This window comes from Thermobia domestica, chromosome 5, assembly GCF_964235325.1.
Source record: "Thermobia domestica chromosome 5, izTheDome1.hap1.1, whole genome shotgun sequence".
NCBI lineage: Eukaryota > Metazoa > Arthropoda > Insecta > Zygentoma > Lepismatidae > Thermobia > Thermobia domestica.
The window spans coordinates 136,786,262-136,814,056 of NC_137458.1; the positions used below are offsets into that span (position 1 = coordinate 136,786,262).

Sequence of the window (27,795 nt, forward strand, 5' to 3'; positions counted from 1 at the left end):
GCTGTCAATTCTTCGTCTTGAAATTTTTTTGGCTGTCCAGCTCGCTCTTGGTCTGCCAAGCCGAAATCACCACTTCTAAACCGTGCAAACCACTTCTGACACGTTCGCTCAGCTAGAGCATGGTCACCATACACTTCCACCAAAATACGATGACTTTCAGTCGCACTTTTCTGCATGTTAAAGTAATGCAGCAGGACACCCCGCAAAAACACTTTATCAGGCACAAATTGCGCCATGTTCACTTAACTACAAACTGGTGTTGTTGACGCTTTAATCCACTGCCCTATACTACGAACGATACGCGATGACAGGGGTTTGCAACACATGTGTGGATACACGGAACTGTGGGACGCTCCGTTCGTTGCGCCATCTCTTGTCCACCCGCACGAATTAATTCCTAGACCAAATAAATAAATGCTATTTTCTTAAAAGAAAAAAAAAAGTTCTAACGACTTTTATTTATTTTCATAAGTCATTGCACTCCTATGATGTAATGAGTTTGTCATTTTTCTAGGAAATATCCAGACTGGATGGTTTATTCTTGGGAGTGATCTCTTTGCAAACTATCTTCTCAGAAAAGAAAAACCATTTCGATTGTTTTCTTATTTCATAGACAAATGTTTTATTAACATGCGTGTAATATGGTGTAAGTCAATTCTTATCAACTGGGCTGTTGTTTTCAGATGATTTTCTCTAACACAGTTACTTTCTGTTTTGCAGAATACCTTATCAGTGTGCAATGTTGCTAAATTTACCCATTCATGTTTCGCAGATTCGCATGGAAAGTTTTGGTAGCATCTCAATATTAGTAAGTAGTAAATTGCCTGCTTCCACCAGTCGCATTCTTGGAATGTTCTTGCTTCAAAAGTGGAATGAATCTGTATGTATAGGGATGATTTATATCTATTTCCTATTGAATTTGAAATGCTAACCTCAATATTGTTTGTGCTTTTTCGCTGTTGTTATTAAATTTGTTTAATACTACCCTGAAACATTAAAAAAAATACAATGAGTACAACGTAAGGGGTCCTGTATTTGCGAATGGAAGGCTGCATTCAGTTCAATATTGGTGTCCGCCAAGTAGTGTAGGAAAACCTGTGCCTTCAGGATGTTGGGTGCATCGTCTTGCATATATAGAAACGCATGATTAATGTCTTCAAGTGGAAGGAGGGGAAGTGCATCTGCTCTCCTTACCCATTTTCTCATATCATTATCAGCCTTGTTAAGTGGGAACAACCCAATATCTTGTACCTTTGTTCATATAGATTGGCTAAAATGAAACAAGCAAATGCGTAATGTCGCTTGCTGCAATGTTTCTCTTGTAGCGTTTATTGCCGCTTGTTCAAAGTCAGTCATAAATAATTATTACACACAAAACTGGAAGCAACAATCTTCAGATTTTTCTTGATTTACTGAAGCATAGTGTGTACAATGACTGAGTTTTGCTTTGCAATTGGCAGAAGAGAAGTGAAAAAATGTCCGAAATACTTTCCTTGCAATATATATAACTATGAAAATAGACGTGGACAAATTTTAAATGATCCACCCATCATTATCTTTTCGTTCCTTTCAGTTTACAGAAATTCATTTGCATTTACGGTCTGCTGATATACCAGCCATCTTGACTTTCTCAATAATTTATGATTTTTTTGTTACTTAAAATTAGTATATGCAATTACAATATTACAATAGAATCAATTTCTCGACATGTAATACAAATATCGGCATACTTCTGGTGCTGTACAGGCTTTCTACAAACTTACGTAAAAATATATATAAATGAAATCTCTCATTCTCTGAAACAGGAACACACGTATTGAATTATATTTCTGTTCTTCGAAATGAAAAACCAGTTTGAATCTCTTTCTGTGAAACAGGAAGACACGCTCTAAAACAACTATTTCTATTTCGTGAATAAATGTTTTAGTAAAATTTTACAATATCGTACAAATAATTTCTTATTTGAAAAGTCCACATTGGGTAGTTTTTTCTTGCGGGTGAGTGTTCTTTGGGCAACTTTCTCTATAATAATTTTGTCCATATTACGTAAATAACGTTTCCGTAATAACTGCAGCGTGACATGATTGAACGTAAGATATGTACGCGAGAAAGTTTAGTACGATGCCATGTAGTTTCTTATTTCATACGGAGCCAAAAATTATATTTGCATTGTACGTTTGTTTATTTGTCTACCTAAGAAGGTAAGCAATATTCACAAATGAGTGAATTATACTAAAGCATAAAATACTTCTGGCGGAGAGTGACAGAAGGTGGCATGCTGTGCAAAAACAAATAAAGCTTCTCTGGGAAGTACATCTCTCCTACTGTTCGAGTTCCTCCTAACCTTATTTTTACCTCTCTTAGTTATATGCATGATATTTCTCTTCTCAACTACGATTCTTGGAATGCATAACATCAAATTCTCGCTAACTTCTAGTCCAAGAACTTCGCTCTTAAATGATATTTCCTTGTAATTATCTAAGTAATATCAATTGAGTAATGTAATTGCGTCAATGAGCACGTTAAAATGATCTTAGCAAAATTAAGCACTTGAAACAAAATTGAATTGCTTCTTCAGGAAACAGAAAGGCAAATTGTGCTCTTTTCCTTCTCGCTTACTTTAAATATAAATTAACATTAATTCTGTACTACTTAGAAATGCCGACTGACTTGACTCTAGTAGATTTAAAATTCATCGTTTTTCATTTTCAGAACTAGCTTTTGCAGTTTAACTTAGGATAAAAACCGCATATCAAAGCCAGTTTCATGAGCACAATATGGGTTTATTTGTCAATTTTCTAAGCTGAGAACACTAAGCAACATTTTCATTGAAGTTCTCTCAACATTAAGAGTTAGCAAATGTAGCCAGAATGGAAGAAAGTAAGAACGCTTTTAATGTTTTGACTGGAAATCCAATCGAAAAACGACCGTTGGGAAGACCTAGGTACAGATAGGAGGACAATATTAAGTAGGATCTTGCGGAAATAGGAATACAAAGTAGAAATTGGTACCAGTTGGCTAAGAACAGAAGTCAATGGAGAGCTTTTGTAAACGCGGCATTGAATCTTAGGAGTACATAGTTCACAGAGTTAGTTATTATAAATTAAACATCTTTAGAAACTACATGTACTTCATAAAAAACATTAAAAATCCAGATTTTGCTCCAAAACTGCTGTATTCTGTATATTGGGGATGCTTTACTTTAAAAAATCACAACTTTTATTTTGTTTATCTGCTTAAAGCAGTGTTTTCTACAAATCTTCTACTTCTCCAACCTACTACGGAAATAGAGAATGTCATGAAGAAAAATGAAGACAGCAAAAACGTATAGTCTTTTTCCGTAATTTGATATTTAGAATTACCATATATCGAATATCACGGAGACTTAATGATAAAGAGTTCCTCTCTGGTGGTAGAGGTCTCTGGTTTAATCCCAGGCCATATGAGTGTGTGGTGTAACTTTCATTAATTATCGGTCCCTTTTAGTCTAAAAGGCATAACAATGACACGTAGAACTACAAATTTAATTATATTTAGTGCTGTCGTATAATGTTCAACAAAATATCAGCTCACTTTCTGAATTTCAATGTAACGAGAGTGATAAATTTAAAATCAAGCAAACAACTTCACGGATTGATGCATATTTAAACTCTTATATGCAAGGGTTAATGATGGTAAGGGAATGAGAAATATTTACGATTAGCGTACTTCAAGTGACATCGTAGAAAGGAAAAAAGCACGACTTAGACGCCGTATATCTTAATTGCTAGTGAAGGACAACGCAATATGCATTTTCTTTATCCACTGTTTTGATCTATAACATAGCTTATTAACTGTTTTGACTGCAAAGTATATTGACTATGGAAAACCAAAAAGCTTATGTTTTAATATGATATTATCCAAACTTGATTAAATTTACTTATCAACGTAGAAAGCGGTGCTGTATCTATTTTTTAAAAAAATTACCTGTACCTAAGGAACAAATAGTCTTCATCCTATACTATTTCATGAACTTCTATAGCAAGTGAAGGTATACTACCTAGCCAAGTCGGATCCAGAGCGGATGACTTCGGCTGAATTCGTACGATGTCGAGTAATATCATGATGTTCCTTCTGGTATCCTTGCTATCGCGCGCGCACTTTTAAGTTGCATGTGATCCTTTGTTCGAATCCCATTGGGAGAGTCTTAAAATTTGAGTGTGCTACGGTTGCCGGATTCTACCTTAAACTGTAGGTCAATGTCTGATGTAGTCTCAGTCCTAAAAGGGGACGTTAAAATGCAACCAATCGAATAATACCATGTAGCACTTTCGCAAGGTATTTTCCTGAAGTAAAGTGAAACCCTTCGATTTCGAAAAAATCTATAGTAAAATTATTCTTTTTATACCGAGAACATATTTTATTTCCTCATTCTCTAAGGAGAAATAGTTGCTTTTAGCTTGAAATTGTTACATATGTGAGGTGGTTTTGTATCTTGTTCAACTTTTCTTTCCCGCTTATACAGATTAGTGTACGGCATTAAATAATTTTAAGCACTGGAATGTCCTGATTTTCAGAAGTGAACTTAAATACTGGTCTGTTTCTAATATAGGTGTTTCGAAATAGCTTTTCTTTTCATTTGTCAGATTAGGAACCATGCCACGGGTTAGATAAAACCTTTCCGGAGGTCACATCAAGCCCGCGAATCATATTTTTCCTCATTGATATAGGTGAAAAACAATACTTACAAGACTTTTTGATTGATTGAGTTATTTATTGTGGACTTAGTAGCTAGCCTACTTGTTTCAGCACGATACTACTAATAACTGATGCATGCTTCTCGTAAATAATAATAATAATAATCGACAGTCTTTGACGTACTCTAAAATCTTAGTTCTTTCCCATACTCTACAAAGAATATTGCAATTACTCTGTGGGAATATACAGTCTTTACAGTACAGTAGTTGATGTTAGGCACTAGATAGTTCAGAATCAGTTCATCTCGGTGACCAGTATGCAACAACGTATGGCAAGTGATCAAAACTAGTTTTTTTTTAAATGGAATTCATCGTCATTAGCGTTGATCTAATCCACTTGCTACTGAGAGCGCATCTATTAAGCAAAAACATCTTCAAAGATCCGAACACCAGGGGTAATGCTCCAATATAACACCTGCCTCTTGCACCAGGGCGTTCGTTTTCTGGGACCACTATATGTTTCAGTCACTTGGATCACTACATGGGAACACAGTCATACAACTGATGCTGTAACTGATGACATCTCATAAGAACACTTTCACGAGGGTGTATTTACGAAAGACGTTCTGCAGCCTACCTAGTACACTTTTTGAGAGCCAGTGCAGAAAAGTACATGACGCAACGAAAGCTGAAGTGTATGGCACAGATCAGAGTTAATGGATGATGAATATGGTCTATGCAAACTAGTATGTCTTTCACCGTGACGACGGCATAGCAACAGGATTTTCAATATTTGGAAATGACCGCATACAACAAATTAAAATTGAGGAACTATTCTGACAATATTCCGAACTCTTGGTGGTATTTCATCTGGGTAATTATATACTGTTTGACACATGACGAGAACCAAAGGTTAAGCTTTGGCGGAGTCAACAGCCAGGTGAATGAACACAAACTATAGAAAACAAAGAGATGGCTACAAAAATTTGTCCAGGAAGAGACTCTTGGAAATTAGAACAATCCACGGACGTGCAGCAAAATACAGCGTTGCTTATTGGTTGTTGATTCCAACATGAAAAGAATCTACAAACATAGTCCTAAGTCGTTCATGTGCTCTATAATTTAGGTGAACTCACTAGTAACGATAGACTAACGATGGTTATTTGTTTTTTTACAGGAAGGATAGAAATATGACTTGTGAAGAAGAGAACCAGTAGCCAGGTGGTAAACAATGTCAAATTATTTTAGCAACGAGAAACAACCACCATTACTATAGCATAACTTGCACTGGATTAGGCAATGGCATAAGAGTAAGCAAACAATACCATTACCACACCAGGCGGTCGGAGACTACACGTAACAAATTCATGAATCCAAGGCAAGATTACTTATGATTATGGATGTGTAAAGCTAACGTTAGGTCCGAAAGGTTAATCATCGAAATTTGTCTTTATCAACATACGAGAGGCGGGTACCATGAAGATAGACTTTCGAATTAAAACAAGTTTATTAGAGTTTATAATTTGACTGGTTTTCACCAGAAACTCGGAAGTCTTAGTTTCATTCTAGCAGTGGTATTTTAAAACCACCACTATGAGCAGGAAACAATGTTTCGAATTTTGACTCGACGAGGCAGTGACAGGATTTTGTTCTACGCTCTTGAATTTTGCAAACGTTGTTTGCAAGTGAACGCTATTTATCTAAGTGCAAATAGATCTCCGAGAAGTTGCAACTTCAGATGCAGAGCTTGATCTTCGTTCGTGTTTCCACGAGGACTACTTTCTTCAACCTTCGTTAAACTGTCTGAGGAGAATCACGTGAGATGACAAAATACGGATAACACAAAGTTATTTATATAACATAGCCTTCCTCACCTTCTGACAAACTGATTCTTCTAGTTAATCATTATGTGGTAGCGAGTTCGAAAACATATCAAATGTTATAGAAGTACACATTACATGTGGTTTGTGAAAAGCGTAGATTACGATTTCTGAATTCTCTTTCGGGTTACCTGAAATCTCAAGATCAACGCCTGGAGAAATAGAATTACACTTTGCGAGTTTTTCAACTGCAATCGGTATATTTCAAAGGGCGCTCCTCCACAATGATTCAACAGGAGAGTTTGTCTATCGAGAGGTGGTGGGCGATCTCCAATGAACAGTTTTGTCTTGACACCGTTTCTCATCTTACATGGTTTACCTATGATGACTTAGTGGAAGTTTTAAGAAAATAATCCTCGTAGATAAGTTGTAGTAATGTGAAAATAGACGTATTTCACAATATCCAGAATTTTTTCTACGTTAATAGAATCCTACGGATTTCTTTTCAGTGATATTGAATCTAGCTTGGTAGTTTCCAGTTTATTTTAAGTTCTAGGGAGAAAAAGCTATCCCTAGCCTGAGCAGATGCTATTGTTAAATGGGTTTCAGATTTCCCAGAAAGAACTAATTAGAGACAGGATCCTTTGTTCCTTTGTTTCGATATTTTTTTTAATTTTCAGCTCCGAGTATTCGCACATTACGTAATAGAAGTGTTATTTAGAATTGTTAGAACTAATTACAATTAATAAAGTTAATTAAAAGAAAAGTATCAATGTAAAGGCTTTTTTAAAAATGAAAAATCTAATTCTAATGAAAGCAATACTATATACGAGTTACTCAAAATGTCAACTAAAATTTCAAGATTCGGACATTATACGATCCTTTTAAGTTCGTAAGTTTCGTTACCAGTATTTACATCGTAGCATCGAAGCAAATGAATTGTATTTAGATGGTAAACGAAAATACCGCAATTCAATATTGCTATATACGGTACTTACGGAGGTTTGGGAGATTTGAGGGATTTTTTTCGTAATTGTTGGAAAATGCTCGTATTACTGTACTACATAAATAACAGATAGTAGAAAAACACATAATATAAGATGTGGAAGTAGTAGGGCGGCCATTACGTAGGTTAATATTTCTTTTCTTTTGTTTTTTTCTTTCTTCTGACCTTCCCAAAGGACTGAGATGCGAACATTACTGGGTACGTATACAGTACTTTCGATCAAATGGAATTTATGCAAATCTTGTTTAAGAAAAAGGAGTAGTTTTAAGAACAATAAGTCGTTCCTAGGATAAACGATCCCTTAGTAGCTGAATGCTTAACTTCTATGTTTGGTAAGGTTTGTGATTCGATGGCTGGCGTCTGAGATTTTGCTCGACAATGTTTGTGTCTGTGGGTTTCTTCAGTACTTTTTCCTTCTTACTTTCTTATTCCATTAATTCTTTAATGATCGTTACTTTCATTGATAATCTTTCTCTTCTACCAAAAGTGGACTTAATCATAGGAATTTAAATATTATGTAACTTCTACTGTTACCTCCTTGCTTGTAGCAATTTTAAGATAGATTTCCTTTTTTATATTATATATCTGTAGAAATAAAGTTTTAAAGCGTAAACTTTTAAGAGAGTTATTATAGTGAAATAAAGTGATTTTATTTTTCTTAAAATGAAAGAAATATTTTTGCCACCGCTAGACAATTGTTATAAACAGAAACACCAGAGAGTAGACAATTTGCAACATATACAAGAGGTGCTAAAGATAAATTGAATAAAATACTAGACATTGTGTCCCCTTGTAGAATACCATTGCAAACAGTGATAAGAGTACTTAAACCTCCATTAGCTTTAACCTTGTAATTTCTACTCCTTAATAAAAAGATTTCCGAATCCATTTTTAGATAAAACTTGGAAGAGACAATTGTAATTAATTCTGTCAAAGGCCTTCTAATAATCCGTGGATAAAATTGCTAGCGAAAAAGGATCGGCAGATTCATGAAAGGAAACAAAATCTCCATGATTTGAAAAGGCCTTATATGTAGGGTTATTGTGTCCAAGACTGCATTGGCAAGGACTTAACAGCTTCTCAAGGTATGTTTTCATTCTGATCGTCAGACAACGAGTTAGTTTTAAGTCCGTGCAAAGAGACTTATTGGCATGAAACACTAGCTGCAGATGAATGTTTGGGGACTCACATTCGTACTTTTATTAACATCCATTAGTATTTTGCGAATTTATATTTGGATTGTCGAGTAAGAACGTACAGTAGTAAGACGGCAAGTAATCGAAATTTACTACTTCACAAGTTTCTTATCTCTCTATCCGTCCATTGCACCCGGAAGTTGTAAATCAGTTTCAACATTGAATTTGGATAGTTTGGAAGTCTATCAAGTTATGCAACTGTGAAACAAAACTTACTTGTTAAGCCATATGATGAAGATAATACCATAGAAATATTAGCAGAATATATTACCAAGGATACTGCAATTGCTCATTTTTCTACCATTCTAAAATATATACAGAAGGACGTCGATAATCGGAATGTCAAAAATCCGAACGCAATCCCTACATTTTGTCATAGCGCTAGCGATAAACAAACAATAGAGTTGTCCGTCCGCGTTGTGTGAAGTCAGTGTTTTTACAATTGCTCATTCATATGTAATTGTCATACATATTTTAATTTTTCCTTAGGCCTGTACAAGTTAAGTTTTAAGTGTGAGTTACAAGAACAGTGTAATTTAGTGTACGAGCAGGTTCTTCAGAAACATTAAATGTAAGTAGTCTTACGTACGGTTTTGTAACTACTGTTATAACTACTGTATCGATAAAAGAGTATACCGTACAGTATATTTAAGCCTAAATGGCATTTTCTTGGTCACTTTCGAAAATGCGTACAATTTGAAAATCCGAACTACCTGTGGTCCCAATTTCGACTTCCTACTGTATGTATATTGGACGCTACAATAGATTAACAAACTTATAAAAATTCTTAAAGCAGAAGTTAAGTATAACTTCTGGAGAACAAGGTAGTGCAGTGGTACAGCGCCCAATGCTAATGCGAATGGTTTGTGATTCGATTGTAGGCTATTTAAGTCTGTGATGTATAACATCGTGCCGTTAGGTTTTCCAGAGTTCTCTCATTCCCTTTCATCTTCTCATTCCACCAGTTCTTTCATAATTAATCTCTTTCAGTAAGCACCCATGTCTTTCAGTCTAAAGACCATAAGTGTGGGATACAAAACTATAAATGTTACTCCATTTCATTTTTTTAAGTAAAGATGCAAGTCATCGTATATCATGCAGATAATAAACTCATGATTTCTAATATATATATATAGTAGGACGTCAAAATTCCGAAACGTCTTAAAAACGAACGCGGTCCCTAGAAGCTTTTTTACATTTTGTCTTAGCGCTAGAGATAAACAAACAATAGGGTTGTCCTTCGGCGTTGCGTGAAGTCAGTGTTTTTACGAAATATCATTCATAGGTAATTGTTTGTCATACATATTTTTATTTTTATTTTATCTTAGGCCTATACAAGTTAAGTTTTAAATGCAAGTTACAAGAACAGTGTAATTTAGTGTACGAGCAGGTTCTTTAGAAACATTAAATATAAGTAGCCTTACGTACGGTATTGTAATTATCATATGTACTGTATAAGCACTGAATCGATAAAAGAGCATAGCGTACAGTATATTTAAAACCTAAATGGCATTTTCTTGGCCATTTTCGAAAATCCAAACTACCTTGGTCCCAATTAGTTCGGATTTTCAACTTCCTACTGTATATATATACATAACAATTTTCATTGATTGATTTATGTTCTTTGGTTTAGTTGAACGGTTTCATACAATAGGGAATTTTGATGCCATTTTCACTCATATTTTTATCTTGAATCGTTGTGAATGGATTTAATTTTCATCAACGGTTATGCTACGTCGTAAAAGTATTTGTCAAGTACTGCTCTGCGTATATTATTCATGCTTGGAAAGATGGAAACTCAACTACTTGTATTCTCCACACAATTATTTCCGAGATTAAGTCTTCTCTCTTCCTGTGGGAGAAAACGAAAAATAGCTATAAGTATCCAGTACCTTGGCAACCAGTAGTGTACTTAGCACTTCCTTCTTTGCAAAGTACTTGAACCGAGACTTGTGCATTCCCATTAGCTATCAGCAACTTCTACAGTCGTTAGCCAACAGCTTAGATGCTAAGTGAAGTCAAGGCTTGGAAAATAGCTTTTTTTCTTTGTTATTCAAGTTAAATTATTCAGTTCATGTCTATTGCCTGCAAGGCAAAGACACGCATTGTTAAAAGGATACTTCCAACAACCTCAACCACACTATTACATTAATAGGACTTCTTTCACCTTCAAAAGTCAGCACAGTTTCTCTTTTATTATAATAGCCAGAAGTATTCTAGAGATTGTTTGTATTCACTTGTAACGTCTTTAGAAAGTGTACTATTATTACAAGTAATTTATTCTTTTTCTCTCTCTCCCTGCTTTTCTCCGTGGTTATTTGATGATTCTATGCTTTCTTAACAAGTTCCCTTTAACGATCAAAGATTTAATTCTGTAGCAAATGATGCAAAAACTCCAAAAGATTACAAGCAGGAATTCGTAACGTTGTTAAGAATGTGTTAAAACAATTCAAGAAGGTGGTAATTTCGCATATTTGTGCATATTTCAAAGTGATATTATAATACTAGCAGAAGAATCCATTCTTTACACTAGAAGAATATGACTTAAGTAATATAAAATCGAGAAATCTAATGTTGTGGAAATTTCCGGCCTTTGACACTCTTACAAGGGAATTGCCAAAAACGCTGCAGCAAGTGTTCGTTTATGTTTGAGTTTATGCTTAGGGGAAACCGGGATATTCGCGAGCACTGGGGTAATACCTAACACCCAAGTTTACGCCCAAGGAAGCTTGTTAGAAAACAGACGATTTTGCTGCACGCTAACACAGAGACCTGGAAAAGTGTATCATATATTTGGTGACAGTCAGTTGAGTGAATTGCCAGGAATAAGACGTGTTGTTTTTGTCGATTTACTCATAACGTTAATTCAACATGGGCAAGGTAAGTTGGCTCTTATCTTACCTATACTGTTACAGATAAGACTTATATTCCTCTGTCTTTGAGGATTAGTTCTTTGTAATCTTACTAGCATGTATGCAGTCAACAATTAGTTTCAACTTCAACAATAAAATGGTGTCTTATGGGGAAATGACAGACAAAATGTTTGCCATTATCCCGAAATGTTTGGGAATGTCCCATGGTGTGAAATAAATTATCAAAAATTTTTGAATATTTTATTATTATTATTATTGATTGGTTTGGGAAATAGATCATGTCTTGGTAATAAGCGTTCTTAGCTTTATTAATTAGAATATATAGAATAGAATAGACTATAATTTGCTATATTTATTATTGCTATATTTATTAGTTATGTTTGTAATTATAATTCTTATTAAATATTTAACCCTTTCATACCCAAATTTTTATTTAGCGATATAAAAAATATTTTTTTCTGTTTTTAGTTAATATTAGGCTACTTTTATCGTAAAAAGTTCATACTTTTGCTTTCAGTGCTCCTATTGGCGAGAAAAATCGTGGGTCCAAATGTACCCACTGGACGCATAAGATATAAAATGTTCTAATATTGTGAAATGTTTAGTCTTACCTAATCTTTAAGTTTGATATATATATTATTACTTCTAGCCGTACAATATACTATATGGAACTGTTGATAATACAGTAAAATAACATTGCTGAACAAATAACTGAAACTTCATAAATAAAAATGCTTTTCATGGAGAAACTATCAGTATATTTTACCATAAAATTGGTAATACATAATATTAGGACATAATTATTCTTGTATAAATTTTAACTATCTTATTCAAAATTAGAATTGCAAAGATAAGCACTTATGCAGGAAAATAAATGTTAAATACTGTTGAAAACTTGAAGTTATTTTCGATGGTACTGAATGAAACAATTTTTGTTTTTTGTCAAGCACAAAGCTACATCACATTTTTGGCACCTCATCCTAGATTTGGCTTTGATGCAGAGTTTGCAACGTTGCTTTTGTTCATCATGAATCGGCCAGTGACCAATAGCATCGAATCTAGTATCTAAACCAGGCGTTGTGCTGACTGTCTTCTTCTTCTTCTTGATCAAAGGTGCTTCCTCAGTTGAAGGTCTTCCACGTTTCCTCGAGATTTCTTTTCCAGCCATTAGAAGAGCATTTGCAATATCTGCGCGGAAATCTAGTAACTTCTTATGTGTGCCATCACCTCTTTGATAGCAATGACGTCTATACAATAACCAGGAATTGACAACACACATATCAATTAAGTGGAACACAATTCTAAGATAAAATCTCTTTGCGCTTATATCAGTTCTGTATAATTCAACGAGCATGTTATGCAAATCTACACCTCCCATCCTTTGGTTATATTCTTTGACAATTGATGGTCGCCTCACTTTTATATGACTCTTCTCAGCCAGAGACCACCTTTTTACTTCATCTACTGGCTCAACACCTACGTAAGATGACGCGATGTGAACAAATTTATTGTCATACCATTTTAACGCAATTATATTTGTTGTCGTTTCTGTTCTATAATCGAAGCTTCCACGCCCAGTTCTTCTGAGATCTTTGTCAGACTTAAAGTTGCAATTTGGCAACCTGTTAGGTCTAACAGTACCAACAGCCAAGAGACCTTGTAATTTCAGCTTAGAAAGAAGGGAATATGATGTAAACCAATTATCAAATGAAACTTTAAAATTCTTGTTCCTCGGTAAATGTTCAACAAGACGCATAACAATATCGCCACTAATACCAAGTTCAGATTCACTTGTTAGAGTTCCTTTTCCTACGTAAATTTCAAAATCGTATACAATTCCACTCATGCCTGCACATGCGAAAACCTTTATACCCCACTTATGAGGTTTATTTCTAATATATTGTTTCAAGCTGCTTCTACCTTTAAAAGGAATCAATATTTCATCAACAGTATTGTACTCTTCTGGTTCTGTTTTCAGAAAGTTCTGTCGCACTTTGTCTATGAATGGCCGAATTTTATACAACTTATCATAGTGTGGGTCACTTCGTGATGGGCACTGTGTATTGTCGTTTACATGAAAAGTATTTCTAAGTTTTTCAAACCGATTGCGTGGCATAATATCAGCAATAATCGGGAACCGTGTGCTGTTTGCCCAGTAAAGTCTGTAGCTGGGAACTTGTAAAATGCCAGACAATACATGAATTCCAATGAATTGTTCAATTTCGTTTTTATTTGTATTTACAGATGCTCCACACTTCTGTACGGAATACATATTTGTCTGCTGAACAAGTAACTCAATGACATCTTCTGTTATAAATAACTTGAAATAATTAAGGGGAGTTGTGTCGGATGAAGGTGGGTCACTAAATAACACATCACATCTTGTATCAACTTCTTGAATATCACACGCTCTCCAGCGAAGCTTTTCCTTTCTGCGTTCTGGCTTCAGAGATGTGGACGGAACGGGCTCTGAGTCCTCAGGAATCAAGTCATCATATATGGGATTGGCGGTGTCAGGAATATCAGGAAGGTTCAATTCGATATTATCCGTTACGGATGTGCCTTCTGTCGCTGCAAGAGTGAAAATTTCGTCTATGGCTGCTTCCTCGTCACCAGATTTTTCACCTAGATCATCAAGATCTGACCAGTCCCCCTCTGCGAGCATACGCAGAATCTCTGTCGCATCCAGCGCGTTGTTCATCTGAAAGTATAAGAAAGAAAGAATATGATTGTAATTTTTGCAGCTAATTTCATTTCGAAGTTGTTAGTTTAAGTTAGTATATTTACTAAGATTAGGTTAGGTACATTATTACCTTCAGAATAAAGAAAAAGGTTAATTTGTTAGATAAAGCCGAACAAACTTTATTATTTTCCAGAAATAAGTATGGCTAGAAGTACAATTTAGTATTTTCGAGAAGTAACTGTGGAAATAGAATACTCTTGGTAATCTTCTTCTAAATAGTTTCAATTTATTTGGAGAAAATAATTTTCACATATTTTATTTAGTATCTTCTATGAATATTTCTAATTTATCATGATTTGGAACATCCTGTATAGAAAGGACGAGGAGGAAGAATGGATACGAAACTGAGAAATAAAATGAAAGGTAATTATGTCAAAAAGTATAAATTTTCGTATGCCTCAATGTTTTAAAGTAAGTTTCAGAAATACATAACAAAGAAAAATTCATTCCTCATAATAAAATATCAGCCATTCTTATTGCAAAGTTTATTGAAAATTATAAGTTCCTTCTATATAAGTCTTTATCATACTCCTAATGGTTCCAATTGGAACCACACTTCATACAGAGATATTTCTAGTAATAGCTTCAGTGTAGCCTGATGGGTCCAATTGGAGTCATGCTTTTTTATCAGTGAATATAATCAAAAAGATTAGAAATTGCAAGCATATAATAACAGAAAACAAAGAAACATACATTCTACCTCATACCTTCAAATTTTAGAAGTGAAATATCGAATACTTACCTTGAAAATATAAAATATTCAAGCCGACTTGTCAGGGATAATTGGAAGCCTTGACGTACATGTGAAACAATTACAAGAAACATTCGAACAACGATTGTCGTGTATAAAACACAGTAGCCAGATCAAAAATAAAAGTGTAGCAAACCTTATGGTAGGTTCACTAATTAAAAATGGTAAAAAAAACTTATGAAAATATATACGTAACGTTAACGGGTCCATTTGGACCCACGAGGTCGCAAAGGGTTAAATAACTGTTATTAAATTACGGTATATTTTAAATGTATTTTAATGCGTTTCGTTTCTTTCGTAAAGAAAAGTTTAAAGTAAACAGTATGTTCGGCTTTACCCCGAAGTAGTAGTGAGGACAGTTGAGGATACTTTTGGCCCCTGGGTCCCTGTCTCAGGACCCATAGTCCCTGGCCCAGGTCAATGAGCTAGGGTTACCTAGGACAACCTCTGGGAGGGGTTCATTCTCTTACATATGACGTAGGTATATTAGTGCATCTTTCTTAAAATTTGGGAGAAAACTCGAAAATTCCAACTAGTGATGCACAGGTAAAACCTTGATGTCGATTGAAGTGTGAAATTGATCTATGTTTGAGGTTACGAGAGATTTTCGGACAGCTCGAAGGGTATGATCTTTAGATATAGCCTCTGTCGGTAATAAATTGCTGTTCTGGGCATCCATTAAATCATTGTAGTTGTTATTTTCGGAATGTTCTACACTATAGGACAGATTCTGCGTGGACGTTTTTATATGTCGAAAGTCGTATACGATATAAAAACGGGAGCTCTTTCCTAACACTACAATAATCATATTAATAATACAAACACCATAATAATATGCACAGTTATTGACAAGTTTTCTTGTAAGTTTAAGACATTTTGTCAATAATTAAATATATTTAAAAAATGGTGTAATATTTTATTATATTTGTCACAAGAGAATCACTTATCAGAATTCTGAATTCCACAAACATTATTTCTTTTGTACGTATGTACAATGTTCTTATACTTGAAACCTTCACATCAGTGTTATAGTGGTAATGAAAAACTGAAAAAAAAATCTTTTTATTTTTTATTTTCTCTTGTTTGAATGTAACGTACTTTCCAAGGTGATGAAACATGCTTCAATGCACTCGAGAACATATTCTTCGCTTCTGAAACTAGAGAAACAGATGCTTTTGTCTGAGGACACAAACTATATGATGCATGACGTCAGTAGAAGAAGGATGGGCTGAGTAAACGTATGCGGGTCACCGCCAATCTCTAATTCACAATACTAGCGTCCGCGTCGCATTCAAGTATCTTGCACACATCCTTGCCTTTATGTTTTTGGTTCCTTGGTACGGTCGTGCATAAAACATGTTTCACGGTTTAATTCACAAGTGTGGTTAAGACTTGTATTCTCATCATTTTAGTGAGTAGCAAACAGACTATGTAAACACTGAAATAAAATGCAAAATATTTAAACTACCATGCAAAATACTTAAAGACAGAAACTTAAAATACAAAGAAATAATTTACAATTTACAATCGTAAACAGCAAAAATTGTGTAATAGAACATAATAACATATTAGATTATTATTTATTTATTTATTTAGCAATTACCAGATATAGCTCAGAGGCTGCTTTATACTAGATATCTAACATCAACAGTAACAATGGAAAAGGATTTGGGAAGGTATCGGCTAGGGCCTGTTTAGTAGATATCATCCTGCTATTTGCCTGGTAGAACTGAGGAAAACCCGAGTCAAGATGATCGGCAGCGGGAATCGAACCCACGACCTCTCGAATGAGAAGCCAATGCACTACTACTTGAGCGTCTAACGGAAGAAATAATATAGGAAGATGAGACATTTGTACAAAGCAGTATACCTTATTAAACTGAATAAAAAACAGGTGACTGTAAATCCTCATGTATACCTATAGCTGATGTTGTACCATGCCCATGCCACTAACGTTATTCATGACGCAAGACGACGTTTTGTAGAAGACTTGTTTCACCTTGATTGTCGAGGAATTCTGTCTCGTCTGTTTTTGTATATCGATTACAACGGTATATTGGTATATTGTTATTATAATGGTATTGTCAATCTGTACCTATCTTATTGATCATGATCAGAGGCGCAATAATCAAACATATATATAGTTAAAAGAGAAAATAAGCAATTAAAGTAATCGGTTGTCATGGTAAACATTATTATTGACATGATATACACGAAATGGTTGGCTGTAGATGTAATATGATTGTATAGACAGAAGAATTTATTAACCATATCTGAAGACGATTCAGGTGATTTCGAAGGATTAAAAATGGTTAGTAGTTATTAGTTGATATGTTTATCGTAATAACTTGATGATCTAAAGATACATTAACGAATTAGGGCTAAAGTGATTTTTCGCTTTACGATGTACACAATGTCTGTCCCGTGTTTTTTTCTTTATTTCACTTAACAGCTATCAGGATCCCTACGCGTCACGGGAGATCCACGAACGTTGTGATGCAACAATATTTAAACTATATTTAATATTGTATTATAGGCCTATTGTGTCATGAATTATGTATCTTTAAACGTTAATAAATGTTCCCCATTAATTCATTAAAATAATTTTAGAGTATTATATGATCCATAATATATAGTCTTTATACAGTACTATGGATCATATAATAATATAACAGTGTTTGAGATATACGACCTGGGTGAACTGGTGTTGCCCACGAGATTCTAGAAAATCCTTCATATCATCTTGATTTTCGAGACGAGAATTGCCATTTTTCTCGTCTCGTCGCGAATTTGAAAATATACTTAAATCGTTTTCAAGACGATAGTCGAGATAAGACAAGAAATTTGTTGCTTTCATGGAAAACACGAAAGGCCATCCATTACACTGTTTCTGCTACTAAGTAATACCTTTATAAAGATTTTTTATTATAGCAGTAGCAAGACGACAATCCACAATATAGTTGTTTAAATCCATGATAAATTCCTAATCTTAATTTTTGTTTATTTATCCATAATATTGTCCAAACATTGTATACAAGGTGACCCAAAACAAGTATACACCCCTGCATTGATCAAGTATTACATTAAGAATTTATTTGCTTCGGCTCTTCTGAGCTTAAGATGTAAGTAAAAACACATTAAGAACAAATAATAAAGAAACTAAGTCTACCTGAGGGATAACAATAAGAAATGATATAAAATGCAGTATGGTACTGTATACCTACTTTTGGGTCACCCTGTATAACAATCGGTACAAAATGATACGATTGAGAGGAAAGTCTCATTTGTAGTTTTCGAGAACCCCACGAAAATTGTGCTAAAATATACTATGTCGTTCGTTGTTAAAAATATTTGGTAGCTTTTATTCTGCTGTCAGAAATATTTATTCATGTTCTTTTATATGCAAGAAAACACAGTGTCAAATAGCAGATTCTCTGTCTATTGTTCTTTGTCATCTAAGAGCAATACCGGTACTTTTGACAGTTTTTGACACCTATAGTAGTGATACACGCCCGTAAGTTAATTATGTCTCTCAATATTGAAATTAGTGTAACGTTTATGATTTGAAATCAGAATCAAGATACGTTTTAAGAGTACTTGCGTGACTGATTGTTAGTTCTTATATTCTTTGAAAATATGTAACAGTTATATTTCCACCTGTATTATTTTATTAATTACTGAAGTCTCAAAAAAGCATTCTTTTTTAATTTTCAGACTTACCTAAATAGCTTTCTTTAAGATAGAGCAGAATATTTCGTTTAGCTTCAGATATACCCTTAAAGGAATTATAGAACGAAAGCTATACTCCAGTGTTTTACATAAAGATTATGGGAATAAAGAAATTTCTTGAAATAATGAAATATCTTCGATTTGATGAAAAATGTCCTAGCTCTTTAAGACTGAAAGCGGACAAGTTTGCTCTGGCATCATCTGTGTGGAACTTATTAATTGGAAATTGTATCAGGCTCTTTAAAACCCACGGAAATGTTTGTGTGGATGAACAATTATACCCTACTAAGTTGAGATGCAAATTCGTATAATATATGCCTAAGACAACTGACAAATTTCGATTTAAATTTGGTTGCTTACAGATGTAAAGTCAAGATATGTACTAAATGGCATTCCCTACCTGAGAAAAGACCAAGAACGACGTTGGGACTTGCCGTTAGGTGAATATATTGTTTTGAAGACGATGGATCCTTTCCTCAACAGAGAACTGAATGTTACTTGCGATAACTTTTCTTACAAGTTAAAAATTAGCTGAACCTCTGAAAAAGAAACAGACGACCTTGATTGGTAGTATGGGTCCAAATAGAAGAGAACTTTCCAAAATGTGCCTGAATCAGAAAAATAGGATATGTTCTCTACAAACGTATATGAAGATCAATTAGGAAATCCACTCACAGTACACAAGTGTAACCGCGAAAAAAGTGTTGCTGCCTTTAGTTCAGTGCAAACAAGTTGAAATAAAAATATGTTGAAAATGTAAGATCATTTTCATTAAATAAAAAGTTCGAAAGAAAAATAATTATTTTGTTGTATTATACACAAGGTCTGCTATAAAGAAAAGTAACCCAGTCAATAGCTACATGGCAAGTAGGTTGATCACATGATTGATAAAAAGGATTTCATATTAGGAATGCACATATTATTTATTTATTTTAACTCTTCATGTCACTATCCTCTGGGCGAACTTACGATATTAATATAATAAATATATATAATATAAAATAATTTATTAATATAATAAATAAATATAATATACTAAATATATTATATTTAATATATTGGCGTGGTTTAGTGACTCACCCTGGTTTTATCACGAGAACAACTTACATAAAACATAAGCTAGTCGATTATACATATTAAATTAAAGCTAAAATAACTGAAATATAAAGAAAAAATATATCTCTTGCAATTAAATATCCGTGAAAATGACTCCTCGGTTCTTCTAGGGAGGTTAACATTTTGGTCCTTCTGGTGTTAAATTACTCATAATATGCCACATGAAACATTACTTTCCAAGAGCAATCGGAAATCAAAGCCAGCACCCGTACAACAAAGACGCAAACGCTAGCAACTAGACCCGCGGGGAAGTTTTCTTCAATTACATATCTGTCAGAGCGCTACATCCAAACGAGATTCTTATTCATTTACCCAAGCTACAAAATCACGATGGTTAACATCTGATTCTTCATTACCTAAATACGAAGAGTTTCAACAGACCCTCAAACCACTAGATGCTGAATCATCGATGCTACATCACCAAACATGGGTGGTGTTTCAACATACTGAGTCGTTCTAAACTGCGACATTCCGAAATTCCGGAGATTATTACATGACGATCGCGTTGCACAGTTTCATACTGCCTGGAGTTTTCCTTGCAATGATATACCTTTTAAATACATATGTAGCTTGTAAACTTAATTATATTTGCCACCAACAAATCTCATATAAACGTCGAACAATTGGATTCCTAATTTCATTGGAAAACTTTATTAATTCTGAACATCCCCACGTCTACATTGTCTTCTACATTTCTTGTCAATTTAATTTCAATATCTATTTAACACCAATGAATGCAACAAAGGAAAAATATTCCCCGAAAATAAAGAAAAATAGTTTTCCTTGTCTGCGTTTCGTGCCAACACATTTCTGGCAGTATTTTCCCCACCTTAGCCCACTCGACCACTTGGACGATTGAGAACATTACCAGTATGCACATGATGTGTTGAATAACTGAATACATTCCAGATTTCTGATTGTAGGACCAGCTTTTCGTCCATAAAAATCCTATGATACGATCCTAAAATTACGGACATTTTCCATACTCAAGTCATTATAAAGTACCTTTATGCAGAGTTTCATGCCTCTATCTCATTGTGAAGTACCGAATCAATGTGATGAGTAAGTGAGTGAGTGAACCGATTTCTGCTTGGCCCAGGACTGTTTCTCGCCCATTAAAAAAATCCTCAGAACCTCTGAGATATCTATCGCCATCAGGATTCCGCCGCCTACAGTCGGACAATTTGTTCATGCCGATCAGATGCCGCGGTTGGATTGCTGGCGCCGAACGTCGGCGTCTCTCAGCGCGATTTTCGACCGCGACGAATAGTTGCCTTGCCGAGCAGTTGGCAAAGAGCCGGAAATTAGCATTAAATGCGCCGACGCCGCCGTCGGAAAGTTGTCTTGCCGAGCAGTCGGCAAACAGCCGTAAAGGCGCAGTAAATGCGCCTGCGCCGCCGTGTAAAAGAGGCTGGCATAAGGAGTCGGCAGAGGGTCGGAAAGAGGCCTTTCCGACTGTTTTGCCGACTCTGACGGTCGGCAATAGTCGGCAAAGGGCATTTTATTTTACGATTTTCGACCGCTTGCCGCCTCGGCAAAAGTTCGGTAACTTTGAACAAATAGATCGTCATGGCACCGTGGACGGGTGCCGACTGCCTCCGGCGACCCGCCATCGTCGACGGCGGCAATCCCTCTTTCTGACTGCGACTTCCTGATGGGGATGTTAATTCTGAACCTTGTATTTCTATCTTTAATAGAAGTTTCTTTACGAAGCCTCTAAATCAGCGATCTTGCCCAAAACATGCTTCCGGCAGTGCATTCCATTTTACATCACCAACAAATAATCTTTTGTGGAATTTGGCTGCCATGCACTGCATGCAAGTTGATATTCTTTATCTGTATTTTAAATTGATTTATCACTGAGATATTACTGTGAAAGCTAACATGCGAATCCACAGATATTTGGCTTGTGTTACACTTGTAATTCAAATAAATAAATAAATATAAAATAGTAGTAAGTAAATAACAGTCAATGTCAATTCGTGTTAATAAGTTTAAAGCAGATAACACTGTCGGTGCTAGGCTTGTAGAACTTCATGCATATTTTGAAACTTCTATTTGGTTTGCAAATGCGTATTAATTATGTTGCAGTTTGAACTATGTAAATTGGTATACAAACGAATGATTTTTACAGAATTGATTAAAAGATAGACATTCTATCTCAATGGTGATGCTCATCTCTGGTGCGAGAGGTCATCCGAAACGTGACTTAATAATATACAATATCTTGTTCATGGGTTATCTAACGATTTTTCCGTTTCTTCCCACTATTGCATTCGACCAATTATTTCACAATTCATTTTTTTAATTAATTCACTTGTCTCCTAGCCTATAAAACAATACCATGAGAAGTAAAACTTTTATTTCAAGTTGCCAAATCAAGAAAAACGTTTCCAAGTTGAAGGTCGTCATTTTGAGGACAAACAATTTCTTACATAGTTTCTAGTAATGATGATACTGGATTACAACTATATGTCAAATGGTATTATAATACACGGTATACTAAATACTATAACGTTTATTATTATTATTATTATTATTATTATTATTATTATTATTATTATTATTATTATCCATAGTTGAAAAATTAATGGAAAAGTAACGGATAAAATTAAAATTAAGTTCAAAATTAATCTTTAAAATTTCAAAGTGCTTATTTTCGCTATTGCACAATGAAAATAGTTATGACTTGTGAAGGTCCATATTAAATTTAATCGTCAAACAAAAATCTTAACTCTGCAACACTGAAATTAGGATTATATACGACATTTGTTTAAAGAAAGGACATTTTTAAATTTCACAAAACATATTTTAATTACCGGTACTTGACAATCTCTTAAAAGTATAGCGATAAAATATAACTTATATAAGTTTTAAAATACCTATTATGTCAATATTAAGTTTTTTCCTTCTTGCTTAAAGTTTGATGCCTTTTTTTTTCTAAAACCTGCCCGGACCGTTTGCAAATCCGGAAAAAAGGATATAACCGGCTAAAAGAAGATGTCTTCGTGGTCCGTAACTAAGGAAAACAAGCGAGGCACGTGCCCCTAGGTACCTGATTGCCGGGCCGCCTAAAAGGGCAATATGTAGACATTGAAGGGCGTTAAATTTCGTGTTTGCCTCGGCTGACACAAACTATAGTTGCAAGTCTAGGCTTCTTGTAACTCCACCTGAAATACTACTACGGGATACAACTGCGACTGAGTGTAATTAGCAGAGTTAGGATTTTCTTGAACATTTCCCATAGAGGAAATGGTGGAAAATTTGCTAAAGATAAGGGGAAATGGGTAAAGGATGTTGTTTTCCTCAACTATTTTAATAACTATTCTTTTACCTAATTGAAAACAACTTAATCAAAATATACCTATAATACATATTTATATTACCCACTTAGTATGGTATATATTAAGTACACTTCACATCTGCATTATAAGAACACACAAGAAGTAAAAAAAAAGCCATTATTTGAAAATAATAACCAGTTCCAAAGTGTTATATGTAGGCATGTTACTATTTCAAGATAAAAACTTTCAAAATAAACTTTTGAAACTATACTTTATGAATACTAATAGCACGACTACATGTTCCATTACAACTCAAATGAAGAAACAAAAAAGAAAAAACTCGTTCTGAATCAACAATAAAATAACGATACGTAATATAAACAAATTAAAACTAATTGATACGAATACCGAGCATAAGAGGCTTATTCTACTATTGCAAAGAACAACTACAATACGACTAAATAATTTAATTAAAATGAAGAACGATTTTTTTCTTAAAATCAATGGAAGAAGATTTTTAGGAAACAACAGTGAATAGAATATAGAAAGGGAATCAGGAAGAGTTTAAGGGACTATAGGAACAAAGGTCACAAAAATGGAATATATGTTGGCGAAAAATGATCTCTAATCCGATCTAGAAGCAACATGTGACCCATTGGGTACTTTCTAAGAGCCATTTATTACTTTAAAAGAAAACAAAAACGCACCTAAAACTCCTACTTTTAGTTTTGTTTTAAAATGCACCTTTTCCTTATGTAACAAGTTCAATGATAACAACTAATAATATAAATTACTTATCGGTATATGGTAAAAGTGACTTTAATATATGTATACATAATACTATTTTAATACGTACAATATAGAACATAAAGAGGAGAAACGGAAATACAAAATCCTGAAATTCTTGTTTCTGTTGCAAATCTACCAAAGAAGATCTGAAGAGAACGATAGAGAAATGTCAAAAGCTTTTTTTTGATCGCTCTGTCATAGTTTTATCCTTTCCTTGTCTTCAACCGCAGCCCTAGAAAGGAAATGCGGTATGGAAGATTTCATATCTGACAGAATGAATGACATAAGGTGAACTTTTAGGATGACATGAAGAGAACTAGTAGAAAGAATGAGAAAACGGATATGAGAAATTATATATATATATAACAAAAAGAAATATACTATCTTGAAAATCTTGATGTCAGTGTAGCTTTCAGGATTTATTTGAGGATTACTTTACTTCACTACGATAATGTCATGCTCTGCTTAAGGGCTGATCTTTAGCCTCAAATTTTGTTTGTGTAAGCATGAATATGATGTTATAGATTATTTACCTCATTTACTTGAGTATTTTATATGGAATTTATTATAGCTGATCGTAGCTTCTATTCTTCTTCAGCCATAATTATTTTAGATGTGTGTGTGTGTGTAATTAATTACTTATCAGTGAATGGATAACATATGATAACACATACACACACATACACTCTAAAGCTTTACTACAAGCCCTTTCGTTAATTGTCATATTACATAAGGAGGTGACAAAATAGAAAGAACATAAAGGAAACTTCAAAAGCAGAGAAATGAGTATGAAACATTCAGATAGGAGATGCAATCTTCGACTACAACGTCTCTCTTTAAATACATATGATGACATATACGTAAAACCTGGAATAATAGTTTCTGAATGTGCTGAGTGGGGTATATCTCATTTTGTAAGCCTATGATATGGATACATTTCTTTAAAATTTGTAAGTACTTTTAGGTTTTCAATATATATATATATATATATATATATATATATATATATATATATATATATATATATATATATATATATATATATATATATTCGTTTGAAAATACTTGAAGTAGTAGCTTTAGATGAAATACTTTCTTTCTATGGGAACTTGGATACATTGTAACTTGTATCTTCTGGTACAAATACTCACATTTTAATCAGTAGAAAAGCTGCCTTGAACTGCCAAACTTCTACCAGTATCAGAAAAATTATACTAGTTAACATTAGTTGAGTAAGTAACACAAAGGTAGTATAAGGAGAAAGTTGTGTAGGAATGAAATATATGCTATTTTTCGGAGAAGATGATATAATATAGGCAGAACAAAGAAGGCGTATAGTTGTAAGTAATTAACTTTTATTTCAATTTTATATTTTCATTTCTTCATTTTTCCCTTTTCCACAACATTGATTGAAAAAGAAAAAAAATACCAAGTTACTCTTTGTTCGGGTTATTCAATTCTAAATAAAAAGCACGGGATGATTCAAAATTACCGAGATTGTTTAATCAGCTAACTTGGTCGATCTTCTAAATGCAAAATAGAGACGAATATAATCTGTCTTAACAAAGCACAAAGATCTCATTCATATTCAAAACAATAAATGTTATTGGAGGAAATATCCCAGATGCTCAAGGGAAAATATTACCTTCAATTAATCATCACATGAGAAATATTATGTTTGTATGATTCTAGCCACGTTAATGTTTTGAAGCGATCATTCTCGAGAAAAAGTATATGTCCGCAGAACAAATGGAATAGTTTCCCCCTATTTTTGATAATGTGAACCAACATAAAATTTGCCATTATAAACTTTAATAACTCTGTACAGGAAACACCTACACTAGTGAAATCAGGAACTCTTTTATAACTACGGAATACACTCAACTTTTTTTTTATTTATTTACTTACAGAAATCATGCTAAGGAAAGGCACCTCTGCAAACACACATCCTGGAGCATGAATTCCTAATGGTAGGCCTATAAGCAGTGGTGTCTCTGGCATATAAAATTTGAGAGGGATATCAAAGAAAGTGATTTAAATGGTACTACCGAGCCGAACCTGTCTTCGATCCCACTTGTTACCTTTCTGCTTGCCTTCTTGCGCAAGTCTACTATTTCCTTTAGACCACTGTGAAGAACTCTGTTATAATCGTTTCACAGCCTGAATATTATACTCCAAATAATAATAATAATAATAATAATAATAATAATAATAATAATAATAATAATAATAATAATAATAATAATAATAATAATAATAATAATAATAATAATAATTATTATTATTATTATTATTATTATTATTATTATTATTATTATTATTATTTATGTTATTCTGTCGTTAGTAAATAAATTAAATTAGAATAAAATAATAAATATTTTGTACTTCAAAATATTGGGGGGTGCGTCCTTCTCGGCCCCCCAGCGAGAGACCCCCGTGTCTATAAGTGTTGTTACAGTTCTTTATGGGCTATTTCTGCGTTCCATGAAGTTTAAAATGTGCCTTCCGTATTCCACTTCTTCACCAAGTCCAAATTTTTGGCTTGGGCTCTGCAGTTAAAATGTCTCAACTGTCTCTGCTCGGTTAAGGGGAATTTAGTTTTCTGTTGAGGTAATGCAAAATTTTAGGACTTTTCATGTATTTAGCATTTCATTCTTTATTGATTGTCATTTTCAACACCCAAAATCACGTTCATTACCTTAATAAATAACGTTAAATTATTACTACAATATGTTTTATTTCAAATAGCTGAAATGTTTAATGACCGTTTCGCTTCAAAAGCTTAATTAACACTTTATAACATAGAAGATTCCTTGTAACTTCATTGTCGTCTTAGTTCTCCATAGTTTAATTGGTACGGCATTCACCTTTGCTGTGCACCGTCTTTAGTTGAATCCCCAAGCGGGCTGGATTTAAACTATGATATCTCACGCACTTCGGATCCCAGTTTATGGATATTTCTTTTCATATACTAGTTTATGAAGTTGAAATGCATTATACGTACGTATGTATATTGACTTTATTCTTTCGTCTAAAAATAAAATTACTTTCAAATTGTTGTATGTCTTCGTATTTGTAGCAAAGAAGGTGAAATTGATACAATCATGTAGAAATCATGGATCAAATTTAAACTTCAGAATACCATGTCCCCTATGGCTGACGATACCATTTACATTCTCTTGTTCTCGTTCGGCATAAATGTTCTTTGCCTTGTAATATGCGTAAAGTAGTTATTTGCTTTTCTTTAATATGCAAAAAAAAAAGTGTGAAAACTTAAACTGTGTTTTAGTTTATTTTAAAATGTTTTGGGATATAGAATGTCTTAAAACTCTGAATTACCCAATTTAGCAATTGAATTAGAATTGAATCAGAAAAGAAAACACTAGGATTTTACTTTAGCAGCAAAATTACCAGCATTTTAATTAAGCAGACATTCTAACTTGCATTCAGTTCACTTCTTTTTCTTGAGGTGTCTGATTTGTTATTGGATCAACTCAGAATTATGAGTAATCTTTCTAGCAACACTTAACTTAAATACATTGAAGTTCAACGAATGAAACTTAAATACATTGCAAAATTTGGATAAATTTTTCGCAGATTAAAGAAAAAGAACCCGAAATATCTGTTTTACACAGATAACAATGGAAAACTAATTAATTAAAAGTGAACGAAATGCTGAAGTTCATCTTAGTAAATACAGCATTCTAAAGTTGAAATGTGATATTCTTTTCTCAATTCTGCATTGTCTCTGCTTTCTCTATCATTATGTCTAAAGTTATATTGTTAAGTTAAGTACTTTTGTTATTTAGTGA

At 33.8% G+C, this 27,795-nt stretch overlaps 1 protein-coding gene across 2 annotated transcripts in view; it reads left to right on the plus strand.

Moving 5' to 3' along the window:
* Positions 1–27,795, plus strand: part of LOC145686141 (protein YIPF5-like) — a 547,759-nt gene that overhangs the window by 455,076 nt on the left and 64,888 nt on the right. Inside the window, exon 1 of one of the 2 annotated variants that reach the window (XM_081759130.1) lies at positions 11,093–11,578. The exons of the other annotated variant lie outside the window; for it this stretch is intronic. Within the exon in view, the coding sequence (XP_081615256.1) occupies positions 11,570–11,578 (9 nt within the window). The 5' untranslated portion in view covers positions 11,093–11,569. Of the gene's footprint in view, positions 1–11,092; positions 11,579–27,795 lie in introns of those variants that run through there. 2 annotated transcript variants of the gene reach the window in all.